This window comes from Cuculus canorus, chromosome 1 (genome assembly GCF_017976375.1).
Source record: "Cuculus canorus isolate bCucCan1 chromosome 1, bCucCan1.pri, whole genome shotgun sequence".
In the NCBI taxonomy this organism is placed as follows: domain Eukaryota; kingdom Metazoa; phylum Chordata; class Aves; order Cuculiformes; family Cuculidae; genus Cuculus; species Cuculus canorus.
In genome coordinates this window covers 135,581,979-135,608,600 of record NC_071401.1, presented here as the reverse complement: position 1 = coordinate 135,608,600, position 26,622 = coordinate 135,581,979, and the positions used below count along the sequence as shown (strand labels likewise).

The following is a 26,622-nucleotide window of genomic DNA, read 5'->3' as shown; positions in this document are numbered from 1 at the left end:
TAGCACACAGCTTTTGTGCATTGGTATTACTGCCATGGTAAGTAATTAATTATAATGTGACATGCATTATATCAGTCTTTTAAAAGTAATTAAGAAAAAGTCACATAGCTTAATGATATGTACATACATCTCATCCTAGTAAGTTTTGCTTCGATAACATCTGCTAGTTTTTGGAGGAAGGCCAGTTTTAAAAACTAAAATAAATCAGTCCTAACAATGGGAGCATTATTAGCTTCCCAAAAGTTATAAATTTCATGCCCCACTCCAGCAGAGCATTTGTGTGCACAAGCCTGTAAGCATTTTCAAGTCTGTGAGTTGGCAGATCAGAAACTTCACGTTGAACTAGAATTTATGGTAATGAAGAAACCTTAAAAATTCAGCTTATTTATAGTAAGCCAGTTTAAGAATTGCAGCTCACTCCCTGACAGATTTAGCTGTAGCAGTTGAAGAGGTCACCCCTATCAGCTGCGTGCCCTTTCTCCTTGCTGATATTATCCTACCTATAAAGCGGCAGCAGTATCAGTACTGTGTCCTCTCCTCAGCCAGTGCAGTTCATGGCGTGACTTCAAGAGCCATCAATTTTCACATTAGTACTCTGGGCTGCTAACTGCAGAAGCTCAGGAGCAAACAAACACAATGCTTGTCCTTCCCCCCCTGGTATTGTTGTGGTTAATTGCAACAGAAGAGTATGGTGGACAGCTGTTGGGAGGAAACATCTTAAATTGTCTAGGATGAATCACTAGATTGCATGTGAAAAACACCCAGAGTGTCTTCTTGACAACCAAAGTGTCCCTTCTGCAGCGTTCATGTTTCTTTGGATTGATATTTCTCATTTTCGCTACCTGTTCTGTGTTTAGCAATTCTCGGGTGTAATAAGAATATCTGTAGACTACAGATGAAAATTAGCAGGCAAAACTTTTGACTCCAAAATTCTAAAAGACAATAGACAATAGAATAGAAAAATCCTGGATGTCAGTAGTTTTTTCTTCTCCAAAAAAGTTATATTTTAAGAGCTGAGGTCAACAGCCCTCTTAGTACGTATTATTTTATTACATTCTTTGACAAAAATTGACACCAGTGAAGAACAGCTTGTTCCATAAACCCTGCTTCTCCTCGCCCGCCTGCTGTCAGCATGCTCTTCCCCTTTCCTTATGGCACTTTTTCACTGTCTCACCTCGTCTGTCTGTATTTCCTTTGGACCTGCCTCCTCTAGAGCCAGTGTTCCCTGTAATTTTCTTGGGGAAGGCCAGTGAATCTGTTGGACATAAGGCTGGGGGTGCACACCAGGATTTGGCACCATTGAAAGGACTTTATGTTCACTAACTAACCCTGGGACAATGTCTCACTGCCCCATGGTATGAAAGGACAGGCAGCCAGGCTCTTGACCCACAGCTGTCAGGCTCTGCAGCTCCAAATTGGCTCACATTTTTGCTGTTTTGACAGTCAGCTACTTCTGCCGAGGTTGGCTAGAATGAAAAAAAATCCCTTTGCAGGCCACACACGGTTGTGCCAAAGACTATACACAAGCAAATCCAGCTTGTTTGCTGCCACTATGCTGGGGGTCACAGACACCTGGAGCAACCCTAGCCAGGACCTTGCAGCATCACTGCCGATACCTGAACTTGGGAAGCAGCTCTGTGTTGCCACAGCCCACATCACACCTTTGCTCCTGAGGTGTGAGCATGACAAAACACAGAGCAGTGAGGCAGAAGGATGAGGCAGGGAGAGAGAAGGATGCTGAGGGAAAAGGACTTGCACTGCCCAGCACACAGCATGGGCAGAATGACAACTACTGTGAGGTTTCTCAGTGGCTCATTTGGCACTATTCCCAGTGCTGCTTTTGAATTTAATACCCACTTCTGGGTATCTAACAGAAAAAGAAGGCAAAAACATGATGCTTGAGGTAGGAAGAAGAGAGACAACAGCACTAGCTCAAGGGAGCACTATTCATATAAATTTTCAAACTTTAGTATCTAAAACCAAAACAAACCAAAACCCCAAACCCAAGAATTTGACAAAATGGGGAATGTGTTTTTCCTCATGATATCTAAATGGCCATAATATTTGGTAAATACTTCTTTATATAATAATTTTAAACAAAAAACAATGAAAAAAGTTGACACCTTCAAAATACTTAAAATAATGTAGTTAAAACATTTTGTCACATTACAGGTACTGCTGAGACACAAAAGTGCTTTTAAAAGATCTGAATAAGAAAATGACTGTTCAGAATTTCTGGGCTGCTGTTCTCAACCAATCTTTTCTACTTCATCCTTATAACATTGATGGGAATTTTGCTTTTGATTTCAGTTTCCAATGAGTTGGGATCCCAAGTAGCCTGAAGAGACATTTAAGATCAGGAATTTGCCTTTCAGGAGGGCTACATTTACAGATGAAACAAGAAGTAAAGGAATACTTTTAAGAACCTGTCATGGTATAAAAAGCTCATGGTACCAATGACCACAATGGCAGGAGAACAGAACCTTTAATTCCCCAACAAAGAGTGCCTTGCTCTAGGGAGATGGTCTGAAGTACAGCAGTATCCTTTACTCTTATGAACGCAGGCTGGTTTTAGAGTAGTTTGCAGCTGATTGAGGAGTTATGTAATTACACCAATTACATTCAATTACATAATTAGAGTAAATAAGTAATAATATAATTAGGTGCTGTAATTATGTAGTTATAACAGGTAGCATTAATGCTGATAAAATCCATTATGAAACTTGTTAAGAACTGTAGACAGGGCACGCGAGAACAAAACTTTTAGGTCTTTGTTTGCTAAAGTCTTTCACTCTTGCAATGGGCAAAATAATTAATTTAATTACTATGCCAATAGCCTTTTATTTTTGCAAATGAATGGAGGCAGAAATCATCAGTTGTCTCATATCTCTTGTTTTGCTGCAAAAAGAATCAGTAGCTAATCATCTACATTTTTGCCTCCTCTTTGCAGTTTCCACCAAAATTTCACCAAACCTAGGTGAAATCTGTGTGCACAAATTGCACCTCTGAAAAGAGTAGTCTAAGAAGTTGGATGCTAACCTTCACTGTTCCAGTTATCACATTAAACTGTCTCCTCTGACAAATGGACACAAGGAACATTCAAAGACTGCTATACTGATGTAATACAAGTTATGTGCATCTCTCTGGGCTTGCTAAGGATGGTATTTCTGGTCAAGCGAGTCAGGTAAGAAGACTTTTTCAGCAAGAATGAAAATTTTATAGGGGAATCATTCACAGAGGTTCTCAGTGCAAATGCAAGGCATGTAGCCAGCTTTTCATAGTTTCTGTCTTTTTTGATGTTGTATAATACCTGTCTAACTTCATAAAAGAGGCTTGGATAACAAACAAATAATAAACCCTACTGCTCTGATTTAATATTCATTAATATCTCACCCAGTAACTGATATGAGGTAGCGTGCAAGAAGAATGGGCATCACTAGAGATCTAAAATGCTTTATTCCCACAAACATCTCCATAAAATAACTGTCTGAAAGCCAGAGGTGTCTAAACTGGGTGTTGTTTTACAATACATTTTATGCTTGATGCGTTTTCCTAAAAAGGAAAAAAAAGTAAAAATAATATCTGCTTTATGAAAGCTGGATGGCTACTGATTACTTCTGTCACTGCTCAGAGAAGTATGCTAAGCACCGAGGCAAATGCAGAGCTGCTAGGAAAATCAAAATCACAGAGAACATTAGGAGTTTGCAGCCAATGTCCACAATCCGGAGGAAGCAAGCAAAAAGAAGTCCTCTGCCCCAAGGTCTTTTGAGGCCAGAGACAGGCAAGATAATGGGAATGCCTTGAAATAAGCCAACCCTGGCAAAGAAATACAAGTGAATTCGGAAGCCTGCAAAAATATTGCTTTTGAGTGAAGGGTTTGTACAACATCACCCTCAAGCTTCTTCACCTCTCTGGAAAACTAGGAAAGTGAAGTTAGAGGCATAAATAATTCCTGTCCCTTTTGGCATCTAGTCTTTCAAATAATATTCCAAACCAAGAAACTCATAATATTCCTGGGTTGTTTGTTTTTTTTTTTCCATTGTGCTATCAGCAAGACTTCAAACCAGATGCTTCACTGTTTGCTGGGCAGATGATACATTAAAAGCTCTAAGAGTCATAATACAGACAGTCATATTTTGGGGTCCTGATGGGTCTGGGCAATGGAGAAAAGAGATTATTAGAAATTGTGGCCATTTTCTCCCATGTTTTGTTAATATTGATAAGTACTCTAATGTTACTTTTTGCAATACTTCGCAAGACAACAGTAGGCAAGTATAAATAATAATTGGTTTCTTACTACAGTTGTAGGGATAGTGAGGATGATACCTGGAGCTAAACTCTACTTTCTCTTAAAGAAGTTACTGCAGCATTCCCCAAAATTTTTACCTACATATATTTAAGGATGGATCTGAGGCTTGAAGATTGGATTTTGGTAGAAATTCTCTATAAGTAATCTGGTTGTGAAAAAACAGAACTTGGGTTTGATCCATTAAAGCTACAGAAGTAGCCAAAAAAGGCATACCTAATCATAACAAAAATGAGCAGGCCTTAGAGACCTCTTCCAAGAGTATGATTCATGGAATTTTTTTTAGTCACATTCTTTATCACTTGCAATATAAAATCTTATTCCACCTTGTCCCTTCAAAGAGGTCCTGAGACTGTCCTGTTCTTCCAACCACCCCATTTTTATAAATACTTGTCATATTCCCCTACATGCCCAGTGAGCCTCATTCAGCAATTAATTAGTTCCACTGGCAAGCCCCAGTTGCCTTGTGACGGGTTCACTTGAAGCCTGCTTCTGGTGCCAGATCCTAACCAGAATTTGGTCTGTTATCAGGGACTTGGTCATTTCTCCCAGCATCCCAATAATGCTCACTCAGCTTTCAGTCCATTGCAGAGTCCAAATCAGCTTCTTTCTCTGCCTTCAGGACAAACCCCATACCTCAGGCTTAATTTCTGCATGGAATGTAGTACATGTCACATGCTTGTAATGTAATTTCATTACTATCATGCTCTGTTTGAAACACACCAAACACATACGCCACATCAACTTCTACAGCTGACAGCTGCCCAACTACTTCTGCGTGTTTTCCCTTTGACTTTTCTTTTGATCATAAGCAAAGCTGCATCTCTGAATATCTTTTTCCAGCTGAATATCAGACATCCAGAACACTCCACACTTCCAGTCAGATTATTTTCTTTCATTTCTTAACATTCCTTGTAGCATATGGTATTCAGCAATCTCTCTGTCTCCAACAGAAGGAGTCCTTTTTTGTTCACTTAAGCAGTTACAATTGCTCCTGTATGCAGCAACAGTATCTCTGCAGCACACCTTCCCTACATTTTGTACCAGGGAATTTAAACTACGCAAAGATACAATTACTAATCCCACTTGTAGTTTGTTCAAACATTTCTTTCTCTTTTTTCTTCCCCCCCACTCCTCCATTCCCTTTCCCATTCCACATAAGCTTTACACTTCTAGGTCCATATGTACCTTTCCCCTCGCTCAGAACAACCATTAACTATATATATCCATGGAAAAAAGCAAGCCCTCCTTCAGAGGGCTTAATAATACCAAAATCTTGATTACTACTCAAACGACTCAAACCACCAGCACTCTGCCACTGAGAAATCAGTTCAGTGCTTGAGGTCGCATGTGTTTTGGTGCTTTTCTGTTAATACTTTAGATATTCAAACAGGAGCTCCCACCATTAATGCAAACGTAAAATACATCAGTGAAATATTTCAGAAAAGTCAAACCACCACTGCCACAGGATGAATACACTTACTATGAATATTAATGCATCCTTGGAATTAAACATTAATACTTAACACACATACTCGCCAAGTTTAAAATCATACAAACATTGCAGGGAAAGGAAGAGTAGAGAAGGGATAGACAAATGAGACAAGACCTGAGTCTGAAGATGCTATTCATTCCATAAATAAAGTGCATTTCTGAAATAAACTAAAATATTTTCATGTGTAAAAGGACAACTTGTCACAATGAATAATACTGAGGTAAAAAAAAAAGAGGATACAAGCTTTTCTTTTAGTTTTTCTATCTTGCCCATCCTATTTAAACCAGGTGACTGACTTGAAGACAGCTGAAATTAAAGAAGAATCTTTCCCTTGGCTAGACTGAGGAATAAAAGGGTACCCAGCATTTCCCTAGTGAGGCTGGGTACTATGTATAATCAAAGGCATGATGAGAGGTAACAGAACACATACTCTCAATAAGAAATGCGGCTGCAGAAATGCATAAACAGCAAAATCTGATGTGCATTTGGTTACACTCTCCTATGGGATTCAGACATATGGCAGCTCTGCAAACCACAGACCCTGGCACAGGCCCTGAACAGTGCAAAACCTGCCAGGAAGTCCCTGGGAAGAAAATGCTGCACCAAACATCCCAGAAGGTAGGAAGAATTCCTCAAAAATGAAGCCCCAAGCCAGGCAGCCTTGATAATCCATCCCACTCTCTCACCAGAACAAACTCTCTTTGGTAGCAGGCTGGAAATGAAATGTAATCGAATGTCTCTCTGCCCCAGTGTCATCAATTTTCTCTCTGAATCCAAGTCATACACAAGGCAGTTTCTGTAGCTCTTCAAATCCCTGCAGCAGCTCTGCTTGGTCTTTTCAATAGCTTGCTCAGAGCAGTCATAGGAGAAAAGCCCTCAACACTGACCCTGAGTTCCACTGTTCAGCAAGAGATGTTATTTTTCTGGACAGCAGCCCAGAGATACTGGACAAAGCTGGAGCAGCAGCAGATGTTATGATGCATGCTCTTCTGCCCCTGGTTTGGCTAATGAGGCAGCAGAACTCACAGAGCATGAGAGCACGAACACCAAACTGGAGACTGTGGCCTGTGCCTTCATCTTTTTCATTATGTTTGAGACTGGACTTTGTTGCAGGCTGACTACGACACGTGAAAGGACCTTTAAAAATACAAATTGATGCCTCTCATTGTTCAGTGAGAGGGAAAAAGATATTTTGTGCACTAGCTGCAAGGAGCATCTCTCAGTTGCATAAAGTACGTGTCCAAATTGACTTACCACAATCATTTGCGCCACGTAGCTCTCTGGGCCAGTGTATTCAGTTGGATCTTTAACTTTGACAAGAACTATAAAGTACAAATAATGCCACATGTTGTGTTCTGACTTTATATGCTCCTCAAATGAAACGGTCTTATTATCAAATTTGTCTCTCTCCAGTCCTGCAAAAAGACATGAACATAATGCAAAAAAATAAACTTCAATATAAAAATATCCAAATCTGTTAAATATGTTAGAGAAAGGAACCTAACTTAATTTTAAGGATCATAAATTTGAAGGATCTTAATTTAAAAGCTATAACTGCTTACAGTAACTGCAGGCAAGAAACACCAGGCCAGAAGGCATTCCTGACAGAATTATTTCGGCACAGCATTTATTCTCTTTTGTGATATTTCCTCTTAATAACAATAACAATATAATAAATATGTTACAGTTTTACAGTGCCTTCTTTGCTGAGGGCTATAAAGTGCTTTACAAGTGTTGGCTCTGATTCTTTCTAAATGTATACTGGTAAGCACACAAAGTGCAGTCTAGGTCCTGATCTTGCAAAGATTTATGCACACATTTAGCATGAAGCATGTAAATAGTCCCACTTAAGCTGCAGTGGGATTGTTTCTGCGCTTAAACCTAGCAGCAAGGGTGAGTTTCTGCAGCTTTGTAGTCCCACAGTCTTTACAGACCTGTAGACATAAGAAATTTTTATTTTTCCCCTGTAATGGGTCAAATCTCTGAAGAACACCATAATGAGGAAGGAAAGGACTCACAAATGTTTGCCTTCGTGTAACATCCTTCCTCCCTTGATCTCTTGTGGAGCCTTCCACAGAGACTAAAGTCATTGTGCTGTCCACAACGTTCATCCCTGTCAGTACAACCATGGAAACAACACCCAGCCTACAAAATAGAAGGTATTTCTAAAGTCCCCTAGGAGAATGAAAGACTGCCTCTCTTTGTGAGTGCACTTCAAGATAAATGTGATTTCTCTGTGGGCTTTGTAGGGATCATTTTAATTTTATTAATTTGTCCCATTTCATATCACCTTCTGAAACAGGCTGTTGTTACCCTTCTGGAATGCACTGTGCTGTGAAATAGCAAGCTGTACTTTCATCTGCATTACGCTTTGTGAAATAAAGTCAGCAGCTGCACCATCACCATTAGTGATGATGATGTGAGTGTGAGACACGGCTTTTCTCCCTCAGATCCTGGGTGAAGACTGTGAAGCCACCTCTTAGAAAAGCTAGCTTTTGACTCCTGAACCAAATCTTTTTACTACAGAAAGGGACTACATTTGGAATCAAACCAATATTTTTACAGAATTTCCTCATAGAAGATAACCACTCCTGAGGTTTATGTGTTATTTATTGAGGAGTAGTTCATTTTACTCCTTTACCCATTAAATGTCTCAATAGCTCAGTCACACCTACCACAAATAAAACAGGTTGTCTTTAGTATTTCCTCCTTTTTCTGCTTTTCACTCCTGAGATCAGCAAATGTATCAATGATGACTCCAAAGATTAGGTTTAGAACAATAATTATGACAATGAAGTAAAATAGAAGATCATAAACAACTCGTGCAGCAAACAAAGGTTCCTGAAACAATAAGGTTTCAAAAAGATATAAAAATAGTACATGTCTGAAATAGTAAACATTTTCACATTAGCTCAAGCAAAGCCACACAGCTTACTTTTTGATATGCCAAATTCTCCTAGCCTTACTCTCTGAAATAGAGAGGGACTACCTAAGTGACTAAGCAAAGAAGATTTGGTTTCGTGTGCTCTTATCGCTTTGGGACTCCTGTTGTCCTTTATGTCGTTTCACACAGCATGAAGAAGAGACTAGAATGGGTACCGGATGCAGTGTAGATGAATTAGTGTAGAGTTCAATTGAAGGTAATTACCTTGCCAGTACAGAAACAGGGAGATGTAGTTTCTAGCACCCACTGAGAGTAAAGATAGTTCTTAATACTGCCTTGTGGCATACAGGGATATGCATATGGTATGTCTTTGTGGAATACTTCAGTCTGATGCCAAGTTTGCACATTGAACAACTGGAAACCAGGGGAGCATGCTAAGGCCAGATACCATACCCTGGGCCCAAACAGGGCATGTTAGTGGTTTTAGCATAGTGCTAATGCACTTACATGGCTGTAAGGTGGCTCAGAGAGGGCAGATCAAGCTTGTGTCCTTCAGGAACACAACATGCACATATACAAGCCCACACACACGCATGCACACACGAATGAAGTGCTCATATTCCCCATTTCATCACACGTCTGTTTTCGCATCGTAACTACTTTCTTTCTCTCAAAGGCTGGACTAGACTCCCATTGACATCTCTAAAAATAGTGAAGTTGTTCTGTGGCAAACAGGAGACAACACTCACTATAAGAAGGAGGAACATAAAATCCAAGTCCTTTTCTTTACCATGGTACTGAATTGGAAATCCCCAATTTTCTCAGTTTTCCACAGATTCTTTGGGATTATAGTGCTACCCTTTGCGAAATGCGTTAACATAGTGAGCATTAAATGACTGCTAAGTGGCAAGGGTCATTCTCAAAGTCTATAAGCATTCACAGGCTTCATGGAGATGGCCTACACTTCCTGTAGAACTTTCCAGTCTACGAGATAGTACGAGATAGATTCCTACTACCAGCACAAGGAGCACTTCCATCCAGACCCAAATTATTTGCATCTGGACTCTTGCAAGCCCTGCTGTGATCCTACTTGTGAATTTAATCCTTGTGTTATGGTGTGGCTCATCAAGCAAAGTGCTGCTAAATTGCCTTTATTTATCATGTTCTTTTTCAATTTAAATAAAAATATGCAAAAACACTCAAATATTACGAGTAGTCCTTAAATTGATTGAATTTTGGAAGAAAATTCTGGAAGAGGACATATACATGAAATTCTGCTTTGATTTTGATACTAGTTGAGTACAAGCAAACGTATTCCAGGGCAGATGCTGTGCTGAATTTCAGCTGAAAATACACCTTAAGTACTACAGTGGAGAGTCTTGAATCAATCAATCCCTTTCAAATGTATGTGTTTATAATTCCTAGTGTAATAAAAGAGTAATCCAATCCAGCAACACTTCTTAGCAGCGCTTGAAAGGTTACAATAATCTCCAGTTTTCCAGAAGGGGTAAACTACTACCTAGAGCTCTTTTCTTCAAGTATCATCATTACACCATTAAATACTCCATCTGGATGTAAAAACTACAAGGATAAATCAACTGTGTGACATTAGAGCAGACTACATACAAATACTGTCTATAACCTCCAAAAACTGACTTTGGCATCCATAAGATGCACAGGGAGTAATGCATTTCCTCAGCCAAATGCTTACATCTTTGGAAGGTTTTCTGAGCACGTCCCCCACACCACCACCATTTCGCAGGCCTTGGTTCAATACAGTCACAATGCACATGAGCAGGGTGTCACAGGTCCTTTCTATTCCATCCTCCTCCTCTTCACCTGCAACAGGAAAAGCAGCAGCTTTAGGAACCACAGCATCTAACACTCATTGAGCAAAGCAACAATTCTGCATCAGAGAAAGCAACCGCAATACACATCTGCCTTTCACATTCTTCAGTCAGAATTTCACTGTTCATCCCTATCCATTTGTACATTGCTGCTGGTGACATACTTGGGCACATCAGGCTTATTTAGTCTGAAGAGATACAGAGAAAATCCCAAGCAGTTCTCCCACCACTACCTCTGTTAATGACCCAGAGCTGCCATCTATATTCATGGGAGTACTTTTTCCTTGCAAGTACTCCCACTGGTTTCAGTATGACTGCTTTTTCAGTGGGCCTCCGAAGTGCACAGCTGACACATACAGGAGAAGCAATATAAACACAAAATTAGAAGCACATTTGTAAAACAATTGTCTTCCTGTGAAATCATTCCTCTACCTACTCATATGCAAGCCAAGTCATGTTAGCATTTCAAATCATTAAGGAGGGGCTGATTTTTTACATGAGTAAATCTGTCCATGATCTTTCCACTAGCACACGTGCCCAAGCACAGGTCTGATATACATTAAATGAAAGACTCTCCCTGACCTCAGCTTGAAAACTTGGATTCTATTCTTATCTCTGCTACAGAGCTGCTGCGTGTTTTTGGCCGAGCCACAGAGGGTACTATTGTGCAGGAGATATTTGAACGTGCAGAGGAGCTGGGCTGGAACACCAGTCCCTGGGGAACTTATCTGCCCCGGCCAGAATTCCTCCCACTGTGCACTCACTCCCATGCTGCGGCTGCATCAACAATCTCCTTTTGAAGAGCCCTGCTTGAGTTGTTCCCTGTGTCCTGCTGGCTTGCACTGAAGGGTCAGGACTGTGACTGCCGTTTCTCCTGCCTTTCTTTCTCTTTAGGGATATGTTTCCTTAATCAGTGAAGGCAGGGATTCGCACTTGGTTTGCTTCATGCACTTATTGTAACGTAGTTTAATAAATAACAACATCCTGCTGTGATAGTTAACTAAAACAGCATATTTAACAACTCCAAACCACCACATCTGGAGCACTGAGAGAGACTTTGATAAATTCAATTGACTGAAAGCACTCACATTACAGACAAGCAATTTGGATTTAAAACATGGGTTCCCAAATTGCAGTGCATGCATCACAATTGGTATTTGCAAAACGAAGCTGGTATCCACTGCCTTTGCCACCACTGCTTTTGCTATGCAAGCAAATTAAATGGAAAGAACTCCTGATTTAAGGAACTCTGAGTGAAGAGAAGAGCAAAAGCAGACATCAAGATAGACTTCCCTGTTAAACTCTACGGCCATTACAGACGCTACTATCACTAATAACTCCAGATTTTTAAAAAATGCTTAAATATTTAAACTGAAAGGATTGAAACAATAAAATCTTTTCTTCTCTGTCACATCTGGAAATTTTTGACTAGCATTGTCATACTAATTTGTGTTCTCTGCTTTTGTACCCTGCCTTTATGTCCTCCTTCCAATCATTACTCCACTGATTCTTTTTGATTCAATATCTATGCTTGAGAAGATGATTGTCCACAAGATAAATTAAAACTCTTTACACAAGCCACAGCTTCTATTTCATTTAGGTAACGACAGTACAAGATTTTTACTGTTCACAAGAGCAAGGTCAGATGCTGGAAATAGCAGATGGTCAGATCTGGTGATTGGCAAGGATAAACCAGATCTACAAACTGGAAGCTGTAACACCAGGGTTACCTACTAGAAATCCTAACTCACAACTTTCCATGTTCACTAAGATGCAAGTTCAGAGCAATTCCATGCTTCAGAGAGACACAAGATACCACTCGTCAGCTGACTGGCACATCTTACAACACAAAGAATCAGCATCCCACACTGCACCAAGAAGAGCAAGCTTAGGTTGCTCTTTTCCAGAGAATCAGACAGCCCGAAGTTAGCAGAAACTTTCAGTGCAGTAATCCAGGCTGTGTGGAGTGTGCAGAAACCCATATGAATACTCTACTTCCACTCATAGATGTGGAGTAACAAGAGCTACTTCAATCTGGGAGCCAGATAGCCCTACCAGCACATATTCTGTCCCTGCAGATTTGCCCTAGTGGGTGCTTAGAAGCTCTCATAGCCCAGACTCAGCCCCTCTTGACAGACACCATTCCGATACTACCAAAAGGAGCGGATATGCAGAGTGAATTGTTGCTAAGGTCCCAATATCAACACTAATTGAGGATCGGGGGTTTTACTTGCAACTAGCTCCAGCCTGGTGAGTGTCCCATTAATGGCTAGACAGAATTAGGTCTTCTGATTAAGTTTAATTCAATGTTAATGCAAGTTAAGCACCACCCACAATGTTAATCACAGGGCAGTAAGAGGGATGATAGGAAGGTTTACTTCAAAAATCCTCAGCTGATGGCCCACAGTTACCCGGCTTCTGGGGCTGATCTCCAACAAAAGCACAGGCAGCGGAGACACATAAGTGCCCACATGGATCTAGCTGAACTTGCACAGAGCAGCACCAGGCTTGAAAGTGGAATGAGTCTCTGAAAATGTCCCGTTTTATAAACAGATAACCTATGCATCTTTCTAGTACAGTTCTTTATGGGCTACATAGCACAAAGACCCATGTACTGCAGGATGTGAGGTTCCTTTAAGTGACTAAGCACTTTACCAGGCAAAGACTTAAGTGATATGGAAATGCCATTGGAGTGAAGAGTGGGAGACTGTGAGGGAGATGAGAAAATATGCAGACAGCTCCCTGCAGCAGTGAGGAAGCAGACTGCAGACAGGGGATGCTCTCTGAGCAGAGCAGACTGGCTTCCAGTTAACTCCCTCACCAGCATGAGCAACGACTGAGCACACGCTCAACCACTGAAGCTCAAGAAAGAAGCAGTTTCACCAGAACAAATGATAAGCAGTGATCTGATCTGAAAAGCAACGTATTTATGTCTCCACTCTGGACCTGACATGACTGGGAACATTTAATGTATCCTACAGACAGCTGTGGACTTCTTCATGCTGCTACAACGTGAATCCCACCAAATCTCAGGCTTTTGCATTCTACCATGCTCATGCCTTTGCCAGAAGTGAGGTCTGTTCGATGAGAAGACAGAAGGTAGAGCACTGCTTTTTGGCAGGTGATTCCCTGGTTACGATGAGCAAAACTGTTCTTGCTGAATGTTGTTTTTAAATGTTGCTGGATAAATAAAACCTCTCTAAGGCTAAGTAACAGTGCACTTAGATGTTTTGTATAGCCCTCTTTCATTCCTGATTAATTTTAAAGAAACAGTATCCAAACAATAAGAAATGTGAGATTTCTACTGTTTAAAGAGCTTGGCAAAAGTCACACTGTGTCTCTTTTGACTGATTGATTACTGTGAATGCAGCAGCTTTGCCAATAGCTCTTAGACTGTTTTCTGTACCTAGTCTGATAGTTTCCCATGTTGGTTGTAAGGCCTGTTTGCACACCAGCTGAGGAGAAAATACCTGCTTTAATAGCTCTGTCTCTGATACCTTTGATCCTAAAATCTCAAAAATTAGCAGTAGAACAACAAAGCATGTGAAACCACATTATATTTGAACACAGCATAGGAATGGACCACTTACATCCTCAAATTCAGTCCCCAGCAACCACAGGCAACTGTGGCAGTAAATATTTTAAGCCTGTAGGCCATCCACTGTGTGCACATCCACACTGCAGAGGCCACAACACACTAAAACAAACTTGACGGCTGTAGTGAAAGACCAACCACCACAACTGCATCATGCCACAGGAAGAGAGTAGGACAGATGGAGTAGTACCACCACCAAAGGTCCCTGTCTAGCAGTGCATTTGCACACGAAAATTCTTGAATAACCCTGTAGCCTCAAACTACAGAATAGGGCAAAGCACTCTGTCAGCTTGATCTAGGAAAAATTCCTTCCTGACCCAATATCTGGTAACTGGTATCTGGTAACTGTCTCAGTAAAACACACTGGTCAGACCTTTCATTTTAACTGAGCATATTTGAAGTTGACAGGTCCTTCTGACATAGAGATCAGACTCGCATTGGAGGTATCAAAGCAAACCCAGGCACTCTCATCTGCTGAACCAGAGCAATTAAGCTCTTCACTTGCCACAAGCATGAAGCAACACAACTTGGCCACTAAAGAAAGGCTTGCAACAGTCTGCATTTCCTTGCATTTGCCACAAGGTTTGCATTCTTTGCACAGACTGCTGCCTGTGCTTAGCTGAGCCATGGTAACTTGTTGAGACATAGTAACTTGGTCCTGGATCTGGGCTCTTAAGTCTGGCTACACTACAACCTTGGCCTAGAAGCACGCAAAAAGTATACACAAAGGGCTGCATACATATGTTATGCCACTAAAATCAACTTACACGACCACAAATGGATCTAATAGTGGCTTAGTGTCTGCAGTTGAGGATGCTACAGATAAGCAGCCAAGCTTTTTGTCTCAGCAACGTCAGCTGGAAAGAAGCAACCTGTACATTAAAGCACAATGATTCAGCAAACTCTTTTAGTAATAAAATTAATGTCAATGAAATTGGAAATCAGGTGTGGGAAGCACTCGCATTAAAGGCAATTTGCCAACCAAGCTCCAGGCCTTGCAGATTTTGAGCACTTCTGACTTACACCAACAATCGTCACTTCTCACACTAACAATGTCTCTGCAATTGTAACACACAAATCCCTCAGTTCTAATTGATCATCAATTTGGGGGAACTTTTGTACTAACCTGGGTTAATAATTGGGATGCTTGTGGAACAGTTCTCTTTCGCACAGGCTCCCACCATCGATGTGAGGGTCGTAGTGGGGACTTCACCAATACCTGTGCAGAAAGGAGAAAATGGATAAAAGAAGAGATACTGTATTGATACAAAGTTTTAAATCATTATTTTCTAGAAGTGAATCGCTGATTCGAAAAGCTGAGAAGAAAAAGCAGAACAAATTATACCACCGATTTCTCCTTCCTCAAACAGTCTGCCTCAACAGCTCAAAGCAATCACAAGGAACAAAACCACAGTTTTATATTTACTGTATATCACAGCTACTCCCATTTCATCTCCTGAAATTAATGAATCTACATCAAATGCTGCTACTTCTGGTTAGAACAAAATATATTCAAAGCAAGAAACAACTGTCAGGTATGAAAATGTCAGTTTTAAAACCATTAGATAAATTATTCACAAAACCTGACAAGAAGGACACCAAGTTGATGTTCAGTCATCCTCAATGTAGAATAATTAAGAGTTTTCAAGGATTATAACACAGTTTGGTAATCATTTGTAAATATGTATGGATTTGTGTAAAACACTAATTTAACATTCCCAAAGTGGGTAAATGTGTACATCAGCTTGATTTTATCAAACCAATTTTATCTTGTGCATCTTCAACAATTTTCTGCATTTCAAATCAGATATACAAAAAGGTTTAAGGAGAAAAAAAATGAAGGCAAAATCATACAACCAAAGCAACAGCCTAAGACAATCTGCCTAACACAGAAAACATCCGCTCTGACTTTCTCTTTGTGCTACTTTATAAAGAAAAAATTAAAAGCACTTGTCTTGGGATGCATAATGTTCCATCAGTATATCGTCAGCATATTTTCTTGATGAGTTTTTGATCAGGAATGGCAATGTACAAAGCCAACAAGAATATCCCCACACCACAAAATTCTGCCAGGAACTCAACAGAAGAAATGCAAATACGAAGGAACTACAGCACTGGACTAGATCAGTGCTGCATGTAGCGTTGCATCTGTTCTTCTACAATGGTCACAATTATGTTTAAAAGTGAAACCTCAGATCCTACGTTCTGTCCTAAAAATTAGTGGTAAATCACATCTAAGCCATCTTAGCCCTTTTAAGATGATCAGCAGCAAAAAGCAAGGTGTGGTAAAGAAATCTGCCAGGTTCCTTTTTTCTCATATGGTATCAAAACATGCCCATGATTCTTGAATGAGCTTTGCCTTGCTTGTGTGCTTTAGGTCCTGAAATAACAAATTTAGGGAAAAGCTGGCAAACACAGTCCAGGACGGATGCCACTAGTTTTTCTGTGCTTATGTGCAGGTCTGAAGAGCTCAGCATTTGGGAAAATCATGCCCCATCTTGTAAATTTAATCACAAGATATTCTCAGGTATTTCTACGCAGACAGTTCTCTGCCCATGTCTCCAGCAGGCTGGTTGGCAGTGTATACAAAGATCTCATCAGACCAGACCTGGCTTTTTGTCTAGAAAAGCAAGTTTGTAACTCTCTATCCACACTGGCAATACCTCTTATTCGAGAAAGCTGAAAACTTGGACTTTTAAAAACTGGTTTAAAACATCCAAATGATTTTACTGAAGCTAGAATTATACCCAAACAGTGGTGTTCGTGAAATACACACTGAATATTAAAGATGCTCCAGTAAATCTATCAGCAGAAGGGTGGATTTCTGCTGGATGGAGCTTAAAAAGTAATCAAATTAATACATCTACTGAACACATTAAGATCACATGCCTCATGCAGTACACAGAAAATAATATGAGCTGCTTTCAAGGTGGGATGAGAACCAATAGAATCTACTTCGAGGTGCTTGTCCAAATACTGACGAAATTCAGATTTTTTTTTTAATATTACCATGAGTTAGAAAAGAAAATATAATAAATTAAGTGTGCTGTTAGATTTTAGTATTGCAACAGATAAACCTACTCTAAAAAACTCTGTACATTAAACTTTACTTAGAGACTTAATTTAGTCCTAAGGAATAATAGAGTTAGCTCTACTCCCACAGCTACAAATAAAAAAAATTAAATTTCCTTAGAGGAAAGTTAGGTTAGACAGACAGAAAAGGTATATGTCAGAAGCAAATTTTAATATAAAAACCAATACCTGTAACAGGGGTCCTGATTTTCAACCTGTCAACCTCCATGATAAAGTCATCTTTCAAGAAGAGGAACCCAATGATGGAGAAGAGATAAACTAGGATGAGTGCTAGCACTGCAGTGAGGATAATGGAACGACCATTCCGGGTAACACTTTTTATCACATTTAGCAATGTCTCTTCTCTGTACACCAGATCAAACAGCTAGGAAAAGCATAGAGTACAGGAAGAATGAATACAAATGAATCAAAATACAGATGCTCCATAGGAAAAGAATTTGAAATACCAAAACATACCTCTAACCAGGTTCTAAATTCTCAGCTTCATAAACACACAATTCACATTGATTTCAGTGGTAGCTGTGCATGCTTGTACAAGGGATTTAGCATTGAACTTTAAATTTAACAATAGATTATAGCAAAATCCAAAGCTACAATATATACACGATATATAAGCCTGATCCAGAGGTGGCTAACAGTTACCAATAAGATTCATTGTGTTCACATGTTCAAAATCATCCTAGATTAAACTTAAAAAGAATGTCTTTGTACTATGGCTCTACATCTACAAATTAATTTTTCATGTCATCTCCCACATGATAAACATGCATGGGCTGCAACTCAAAACCACACATGTGCACACAAGTAATTAGATGTCTACAAACTGTTTCTTTGAGCTCATGGCATCATTTAAAAGTCACTGACATGGACAAGGATTAGGGTCATCTCTTTTTAAGACAAAGGTACACTCATTGCACTGTTTGTATAGAACTAGAAACTTCTGTTCTTTACCCTGCACTATGTGCTTTTCTGGTATTTAACTTTAAAGAAAAGTATATGTTCAGATAATACTTCTTTAAATGTCAAAAGCCTAAAATAGCAATTAAACGTGGCAAGAGATTTTCAAGAAATTATAGCTTTTTTTCCCTTGCGATTCCCTATCGATGTTCTATAGTGCTTTGGACCTTATCTATAATGTATGTATTTCCACTTCAAAACACACAGATTACAGATATAAAGTGACACACTATGATTTATCAAAACGGTCCACAGAAGAAGGCATTAGTCACAATTCAAAAGATCTGAAATCCACAGCCTTGTGAAAGGATTAATAAAAAAGGAAGAAAGAGGAAAGACAGTTATCATTCATTCTGTACAAGACAAAGCTCAAAATGAGGAACAAATATTAGAATTTAGAATATTTCTACTACAAAACGAACATCTGGAAGTAACTTGGGAATGTGGACAGTTAAAAAATCCATGAATCATGGACATGGTACTTCAGAAAATGCTTAAGGTAGAGACCACTTTACTCACTGAAGGAATAACAGATAATTTTCTGTGCACTTCTTAAGCAGGGGAGTAACATCCCTCTGAAAGATGTCCTGCAGCTACAGCCACAAAATCTTGTCTTCTTTGAAATCTGCCCAAACTATGAAGCTAACTTCGATATCAAGATCTGGAAAACCTGACTTCAACAGGAGCTCTACTAGTGTAAAAACTGAACCCCTGAAATTTTTAGTGTGCTTAACACACCTCTGTGGAATGCTGGGAACTCACCACTCTTCAGAAAGCTAAGAAAAAATACAACAGGAAAGTGAACCCATGTAAATGACCACAATTTACTCAGTCTCCCTACAAGTTTCACACGTTCCAGTATAAAGCAAAAGGATTAGTAAACAAGAGCAGTGAAACACCTTTTACTGCTATTCAGCATGAAGGGAGCAGTTAGCTGAGTTTAGCATAATTTTGTATGATTCATTTTCATTGCACCTGTATCATATTATAAAAAGGCATTCCATCTGGGTAATGGCAACAAAAGAAAATGAAGTGGGATGCATTTAAAGTGATGAATCCTCCTGCTACCCAGAGGCATGCTGTCCCTATTTCCCAAGTAATACTTTTTAAGATTTATTTTATTAGGGCTGCAAGATGAACTGAAGAATGGGATTCTTCAGCACAGGTATGACGCACACACTAGCGGACAACTCCTGTCCCAAGGAGATTATGACTCACACAAGATAAATGAACAATGTACACATAAAACATGTATGCTGAGGAGGGGTGGGAGAAAGGAGTGGGCTGCATGATGATTGTCTGAAAAGAAAGGGGCAAACTTTCAACTCTAAACCAGCTGAAGTCCTAACAGAAACAGGTTCTAATGAGAACAGCAGCTCCTACAGGGCAGCAACACAACAGCATGCTAAAAATACACAAATTGACTTTATTGTCAGGAAGAAATGGAAGACAGCTGCATGTGTAACGGTATTTTCTATTTTTGCAAAGTTTTCCCGTCCACAGAAGCACATCCTTACCAGGAAACTATAGAAGAATTCGTGCACACAGAGGCCCAGCATGCAGACAAGGACGTATGCTACATGATAGAGAAAAGCCATGTCCATGATGACCGCTCTGTAGCCACGGGTGAAAGTTCCACGGTTCCCAACAAAACTCACCAGAAACACTATTTTGTTACAAAGCTGTGGGGGAATAACAAAGGTGAGGTTTATTCCATTAGAAAAATCCTGTTATTTATAGCTTCCTTTGCTCTAGCATACATAGGTTGTTTTGACTAAATGCTCACTTCTAGATAGCTGGAGTCAGATGAGCTCCCAAGGTACACTGGAATGAGCTCATAAGAGTAAGCGGAACTACATCACTCCTCGATCTCTCTAATACTGCACCATGCCTCGTTACATTGTGATTTATTTCTATAACATTAGTGAGTAGGTAGGGCAGGATTGATGTCACAAAGCATTAAAAAACAACTGGGAAGTGAATTCCTAACAGTTTTGAGTTTAGAACCAAGGCCACATAAGAACATGTTACTACATGTTACCACAAAGAGAACAACAGTAACACAATGCAAGTGTGCATAGGGGGTGTGTGTGACATCTACCACTTCCTTCAGATCATCATTTTCTATATAAAATCCTTAAAAAAAATACCGGAAGCATTTGAGAAGAACAGCATTTAAGTAATAGCATCAGATTCTCCACTGCTCCTGAGCTTTGCCTGCACGTGACCAGTGGTGCAGAAGTGAATACAAAAGGGGCTAATCTCCTCTATCTGGTCATTCAGGACAAGCTATGAGGACTCAATGTCTTTCTTTCTATCACAAATCTGACACAGGCAAGCACTGCTTACTTGTCTTTGCCTTTGACTGTATGTCTGGGGAGCTGTAAGCATGTGAAATGCCACAGAACTGGTGGTAAATAGCCCAATACTTTGCTGCCTAGTGCTAAGCTGAATTAAAATTGTAGCAGTCAGGCAGAAATCTAGAGATGACCTGCGAGCATGACTGCATATCTTACCAAGCTCAGTAAACATGCAAACTTATTCCTGTTTGATTTAAGAAATCTAGAATAGGGCTGAGAAAATTTTTAATTTAAAAAAAATTCTCCATCTCAAAAATATATTTAAGCTCACAGAAATTTCTCAAAAATTTGTTTCAATTTTGCTGATCACGTTGGTAGACAAAATTAGTCTTTTAACATAAGAAACTGTAAATTTTATTCCCCTTACTTGGCAATATTTCTTTAAATTTCATACTGTTTTTATTTTTTAAATATTTGCATATGGAGAAAACCAAACCAGCTTTTTTCTTAGCTTCCCACTTTGCTGATACTGCTGTTTCAGGACGACTGGCAATGACTTATTTTTTTTGGCTTAACCAGGGACCAGAAAAAGAAGTTCTTTGCACAGCTCCAATCAAGGGCTTTTTTTTTTTTTTTAAAAAGAGATCCTTAGTATCTCTGCTTGTGCTAAAAGGGAAATTCTGCTTGCTTTATAAGTACTTACATTAGCAGCACCAAGAAGTATCAAGGTAGGACCAAGCCCTATAGTATATATGGACCTGAGTATAACAGACACCAGAAAGGGTCGAATACCAACAGGCTTGGAGATGAAAAACAGCATTGCTGTACAAAACGCCACTGCTATCCAAAGGAGGACTGAAAACAATGGAGAGAGCGTGCCTGTATAGAGAAGAAAGGGAGATTTGAGAAAGGCATCTTTGCAGACTCCATTTTTCACCAAGAAATAGATCCAAAAGATCAATTCCTTTGCCAATACAGCTAACAGAAAGCATGATTCATGCATCACAACTGCTGACCACAACTTGCCCTAATTGCAGCAAGAACTATTATTATCATAGTATTGTTGATTTTGCACAGGTAATAATATGAGCAGCTAATGAAATTTATACCAAAATCCAAGGTGTGTTCAGAGATGAAACACTTTACCCTTCTCCTAGAGCAAGCTACTAATCAACTCCCTTCTGCAGAGAACATTAGGGTGCCTTTGGTCGTGTTCCATGATTGCTCAGCTATAGAAATAGCCAGTCCTCGGGGCAGTGAGGCAAGTGGCACCACACTGCAGCATCACATTTTGATCCTCAACACTACCAAAGCGCCCTGGTTTTAGAAAAGCAGCTTTCTTCCGAACGGCGGTGGGTGTTCAGCAGGAGCCTCCGCCTCTACACGGGAGCAAGGCACTTGCAGCAGCAGGAGGCAGCCACGGGGACTTCAGCAGGAACAGGCAGCATCTGCATTGCCGGGAGAGCAGCTGAATAGCTGTTCCTTGCTCCTGGGGAGACAGCGGGTCCTGGGTCTTGCTGAGCTCCTGTGGGCATGTGAGCCACTGCCTTCAGAGTCATTCTCTTTGCTGCTCTGCAAGATGCTGGCTCCAGGCTCTCCCTGAGTTTTGAGTGATGCCCCTATTTTCCCTCTTTGCTTTGCTTAAAGACCTGGAAACACACCATGCTGCTGTGATATAAAAAGCACATTCAGATCTCAGGGCACTGTCACACTTGTACACTGACTTCTATTGTTATCAGATGAACTGAGAGGTCAGTGATGGGGCAGAAGGGAATAAAAATTTAGCTAGACTCACAACTGAAATCATGCTATCTCTCTGGCAACAGACACACAGCTGAACAGCATCAGTGGCATTAGGAAACAACAAGATGAGTCCTTATCCTCAACATTCACATGGCATCAATACTCTTTCAAAGTTCAGCAATGTTTATATCCTGGCAGGAGGTTCAAGGTCGGCTCTGTCAGACAGTTTCTTTGCCAACAAGATTTGTAAACTTTTAATGGATCCTAAGAAATAACTTCAAGTGGATCTGAAAGGTAAGGCCAAAGCACTCAGTATTTCTTTAACAAATCATTTTTCCTTCTTCCCTGCCACAAGTCAAACACTTTCACGTTGCAGGACCCACACCAGTAACACATGCAGGTGTGCCCACTGAAGGCAAGGAATCCTCATCTGGAGCACAATTTTGCTTATGTCATATGATGTAAGAACTGCAGGTGTCTACTAAAAGGCAGCATTCTTGAGATGATTAGATCAGCCCAGGCACCTCAGACATGTGAGTATAGGTGGATTTAGGCAAGGTGAAGGGAATAAATGGGAGACGAACTCCAGCTGTTAGGTCAGGTTTTGGTGGAGGAGGAGGCTGGAAGTAAGGAGGCTGCCTCATGACCTGCTAATCCCATTTGGCCACATGAACTGCTTATTGCTCAGGAATTGCTTTTGCTTCTACAAGCACTAGGAACTGGAATCCTGAAATACACTGTCACTGAACTCACTGGATTACTGGGGCACTTAAACTAATACTATATAAATCTGCCATTTAAAATAAGTATTAATACATACTGATTGCAGACCAGAGGATTTCCAGGAGTACAGATTAGCTAAAATTTAGTAGCTTAAAAGGTTTATTTTTAACTCTTTACTTCTCCTCTCATCCTACATGAGCCCTCGTGTGCGCACCCTTCGCTTTATGAAAAGGAAAGCACTAAGTACAAATGCTTTCCTCTAACATAGCATAGCCCTGCAAACTTTGCTACACACGGCTGCAGAGATGCCTGTGCCATGACCTGCAGAGACCATATGTAAGGTGAAAGGGCAACGTGGTCTCCATGCCAATATATTTTAATCTGCTGCCTTTCTGTTTAGCCAGCCAACAGGAATGTTCGCTTGTGCCAGCTCTGGTGTTTGTGAAAAGCACATGTATCTACTAGAAGTTGGACTGCTTCCACCAGCCCAGTTCACATGCCATCAGAGACAGGGGTGACTTTCAGTCACATTACTGACTGGACTGGACACAAATCAAACACCCAGAGGTTAATGGCTCTACTCCCATTACCAGTATTCTGAACTATTTAGTCTCTTTTATCCCCACTAAACTTGTTTTGGATTCAAAGAGGCCTCCCGCTAGTCTGCTGCATTTATTTAATGAAATTTATTATTTGCTGTATTTCCTGTGACATGTGATGAAGCAGAGACAGAATCATAGATTTTAACCATATTTTTATATAGTGCATTTATCTCTTGCAACAGTTATGTCCTTTTATTCCAATAAACAAAACAGTCAAAAGCCAACGAGATAGTTTCAATTTGTTCTATTCTATATGTTTTTAAGACTGCAAGTCACTCAATTTGGTCAGTTATAAGGAACATCTGTCCTTCTGCTGCCAGGAATCCTTCTTCAGCTCACAAGCTGTAACCGAACGTGTGCAGTAGTATACCACACTATGGCAATATGAAAAGAGAAGAAAAAGAATTAGCCTAGATCATCTAGATAATCTTCAGCTTAGCAGCTACGTTCTGTCCATTTTACTGCACATGTCATGGGCCATGTGACACACACAAGATCAACTACCACCTTTCAGACAACATCAGTACCTACTTAGAAGATACTAAATGGCTTCTGCAGATACCAGCATACCTGAAGGGGCAGTTTTATGTAACTGTTACCTTAAAATTGAAAGCATCTAAAGTTAAAAGGAAAAATAAAACCAAACTCCACTTGCCTTCATCTCCATCATCTCCAAAGGGGTAAAACAGAGCAACTGCTAAATTGATGAATACAGCAAGGTTGAAGGAAATGCTCCCCCAGAGAGAAATGTGTCTGGAGAACCAAAACAAGGGTGGATTATCTAGAAAGGGGAGAAGAGCAGCAATCAATTAAATGAAAGCAGGTAGGAACTCAATCAGTAATAGCCTCAAGTGAATTAAAAAAAATACAGATTAATGAAGAAAATACACAGATCTTTAAAATTAACTGAACAGACAAATGTTAAACATAGGTTTGCAAAAAAACATAGTTTCAAGCAGAGCTTTTAATCCAAAGATCTCAATACAGTTTATTATATTTGAGTTTTGCCTTTGTTAGGATTTTAGGATTGGATCTCTTGCAAAAAAGTTTTTTCACCTGCCTTTCAAACTGTAGCCCCTGTGCATGGACACACAAAAGCAAGTAAACAAATAGATCTTAGTCCTCTGCATGCCAGTCAACCAGAAGACCTAGAAAGGATCATTCAGATGACCCATTTGGACCAAGTACACTGATAACATTATTTAAAGAACGATGGAATAGGCAAGGTTTCAGAACTGTGTTATTTTCCCCACCTTTGACAAACTAAATACATCTTGATCTGCTCTGAGGAGCATGTAAAATTTGCTCTGACTGATATTCGGATCTATGAAAGTTGACTATTTCCTGCATGATCCTCAGATGTCCAAGAGTACTCTTGCTTAAAAGGGCTCAAATGGAGCCAGGATCTTCACATGTGAAGTGCTGTACAAATACACAGAGACAGTCTATATCCCACATAACCTATAACCTAGTTAGAAAAGACTAAAAAGGGAAATAGGGCAAAACAGGGTTAAGATTTTGTGTTCAGTCACATAACGATTCAGCAAGAAGACCAGGAATAAGATCAGAGGATACTAAGACCGAGGTAAGCACTTCATGTACATGACTGCACTATAATATGTTAAAATGAACATTTAAAACAAGATTCCATGTGCAATAGTGTGAAAACATCTCTAGCCAGAGAGGTTTATCTATTAAAACATGATGCATTCCTAATAATTAGATTTTCAAGAGCCAAGAAATTCCTGCAAGTATGCAGAGCATATTCCTGACTTGCCTGGACCCAGCTAGCATTTTTTAAACACCAGACTCCTTCAACTGCATACAACTCTCTCAAAATTCAGTCTAAACAGATTTTAATTGTGATTAGGTAAATATTCAGATTTCATTGTGAAAATCTTATGCTATCAACTGCTAAGATTTAAGCATTTGGAGCTACTGCAAATGACATCTGTTGATTTAAGTAACAGAGACTGCATGCTAACAGACACTAGGCTAAAGAATGAACTCAGCCTCAATCTGTATCATCTTTTCAAATAAGGAAACACATGAAGATTTTGAGCCATTCTACTGATGAAAGAAATTGAGGAATTCCTGTTCTGAATAAAAATAAACCAATTTTCTTTGCTTATAGCATTAGGCAGGTCTGGTCTATGTAAGTGTAGGGTTGGGCTCTTTTATTTGCTCTTTTTATTTCTTAAACAAAACCCATGGATACAGTTTTGTTACTGGAGAAATTTTTCTACAGTACAGTGACTTTTACTCACAAATAGACTTATCATGCAGATAGAGACTTATTCTGGACTTGTTTATTTTTTCAACGTTTATTCTGGTCAGTTTGTCAGTACAGATGAGTTCTTACAGTGCCACCAAGGGAGAAGAGCCTGGGCTGACAGGGTTCATGCTAAAGACTTGCTACTGCCTCCGAAAATTATAGCCTGGTAATTGACATTTATAAAACCTGCAACCAACATTCATGTTTCCATCAGGTTAAGGATGCTACTTTAAACCACATTGCTTTGACTATCCATACTCCCTGCTGCTGTGACTATAGATCCTATTCTTCCCTTCCTTCCTAATCAACTGCATAATGATGCTGCAAGCAGCTGCTGTGTGCATCCTACATTTTAACACTGAACAAAGTGATTGCTCTTGTGTATTTTTACATATACATACATATATAATATATAAATTTCTTCCTTATTCCTCAAGGATACTGTAGATGCTTAATTACTTTGCAGTCTTGATTCTCTGCTCCAAAAGCAAAGCGCAGAGTTCACATTGGCTGAGCTGGTAGGAGCTTCCTGTCCCCGGGACATCAGCAGTGGCAGTAGCCCCATTTCTGGCAAGCAGCTGTAGCACTCACCAGTGAACTAAACAAGAAACTCAAGATACCTGGCCCGGCTTCACTGCATGTCCTCTTCAGGTATCTGCTTTGATCTCTCCCCCATGATCTTGACCAAGTCTGAAAGATCTGCAAGCAGCTTAAGGTACCTGTGCCTCTCCCACTACCATGAGACACAGACCAGTACGGGCTGGGAAGATCATGGAAGACCATGAAACAGATCCTCCTAGAA

At 39.9% G+C, this 26,622-nt stretch overlaps 1 protein-coding gene across 1 annotated transcript in view; it reads right to left on the bottom strand.

The window, feature by feature from the left end:
• ITPR2 (inositol 1,4,5-trisphosphate receptor type 2) overlaps positions 1 to 26,622 on the bottom strand; it is a 265,394-nt gene that overhangs the window by 19,685 nt on the left and 219,087 nt on the right. Inside the window, exons 48-55 of the mRNA XM_054072496.1 lie at positions 24,201 to 24,326; positions 21,181 to 21,356; positions 19,695 to 19,859; positions 17,389 to 17,584; positions 15,254 to 15,346; positions 10,397 to 10,524; positions 8,477 to 8,642; positions 7,056 to 7,216 (exon numbers count right to left, since the gene is read on the bottom strand). Coding sequence (XP_053928471.1) covers positions 7,056 to 7,216; positions 8,477 to 8,642; positions 10,397 to 10,524; positions 15,254 to 15,346; positions 17,389 to 17,584; positions 19,695 to 19,859; positions 21,181 to 21,356; positions 24,201 to 24,326 — 1,211 coding nt within the window. The remainder of the gene's footprint in view (positions 1 to 7,055; positions 7,217 to 8,476; positions 8,643 to 10,396; positions 10,525 to 15,253; positions 15,347 to 17,388; positions 17,585 to 19,694; positions 19,860 to 21,180; positions 21,357 to 24,200; positions 24,327 to 26,622) is intronic.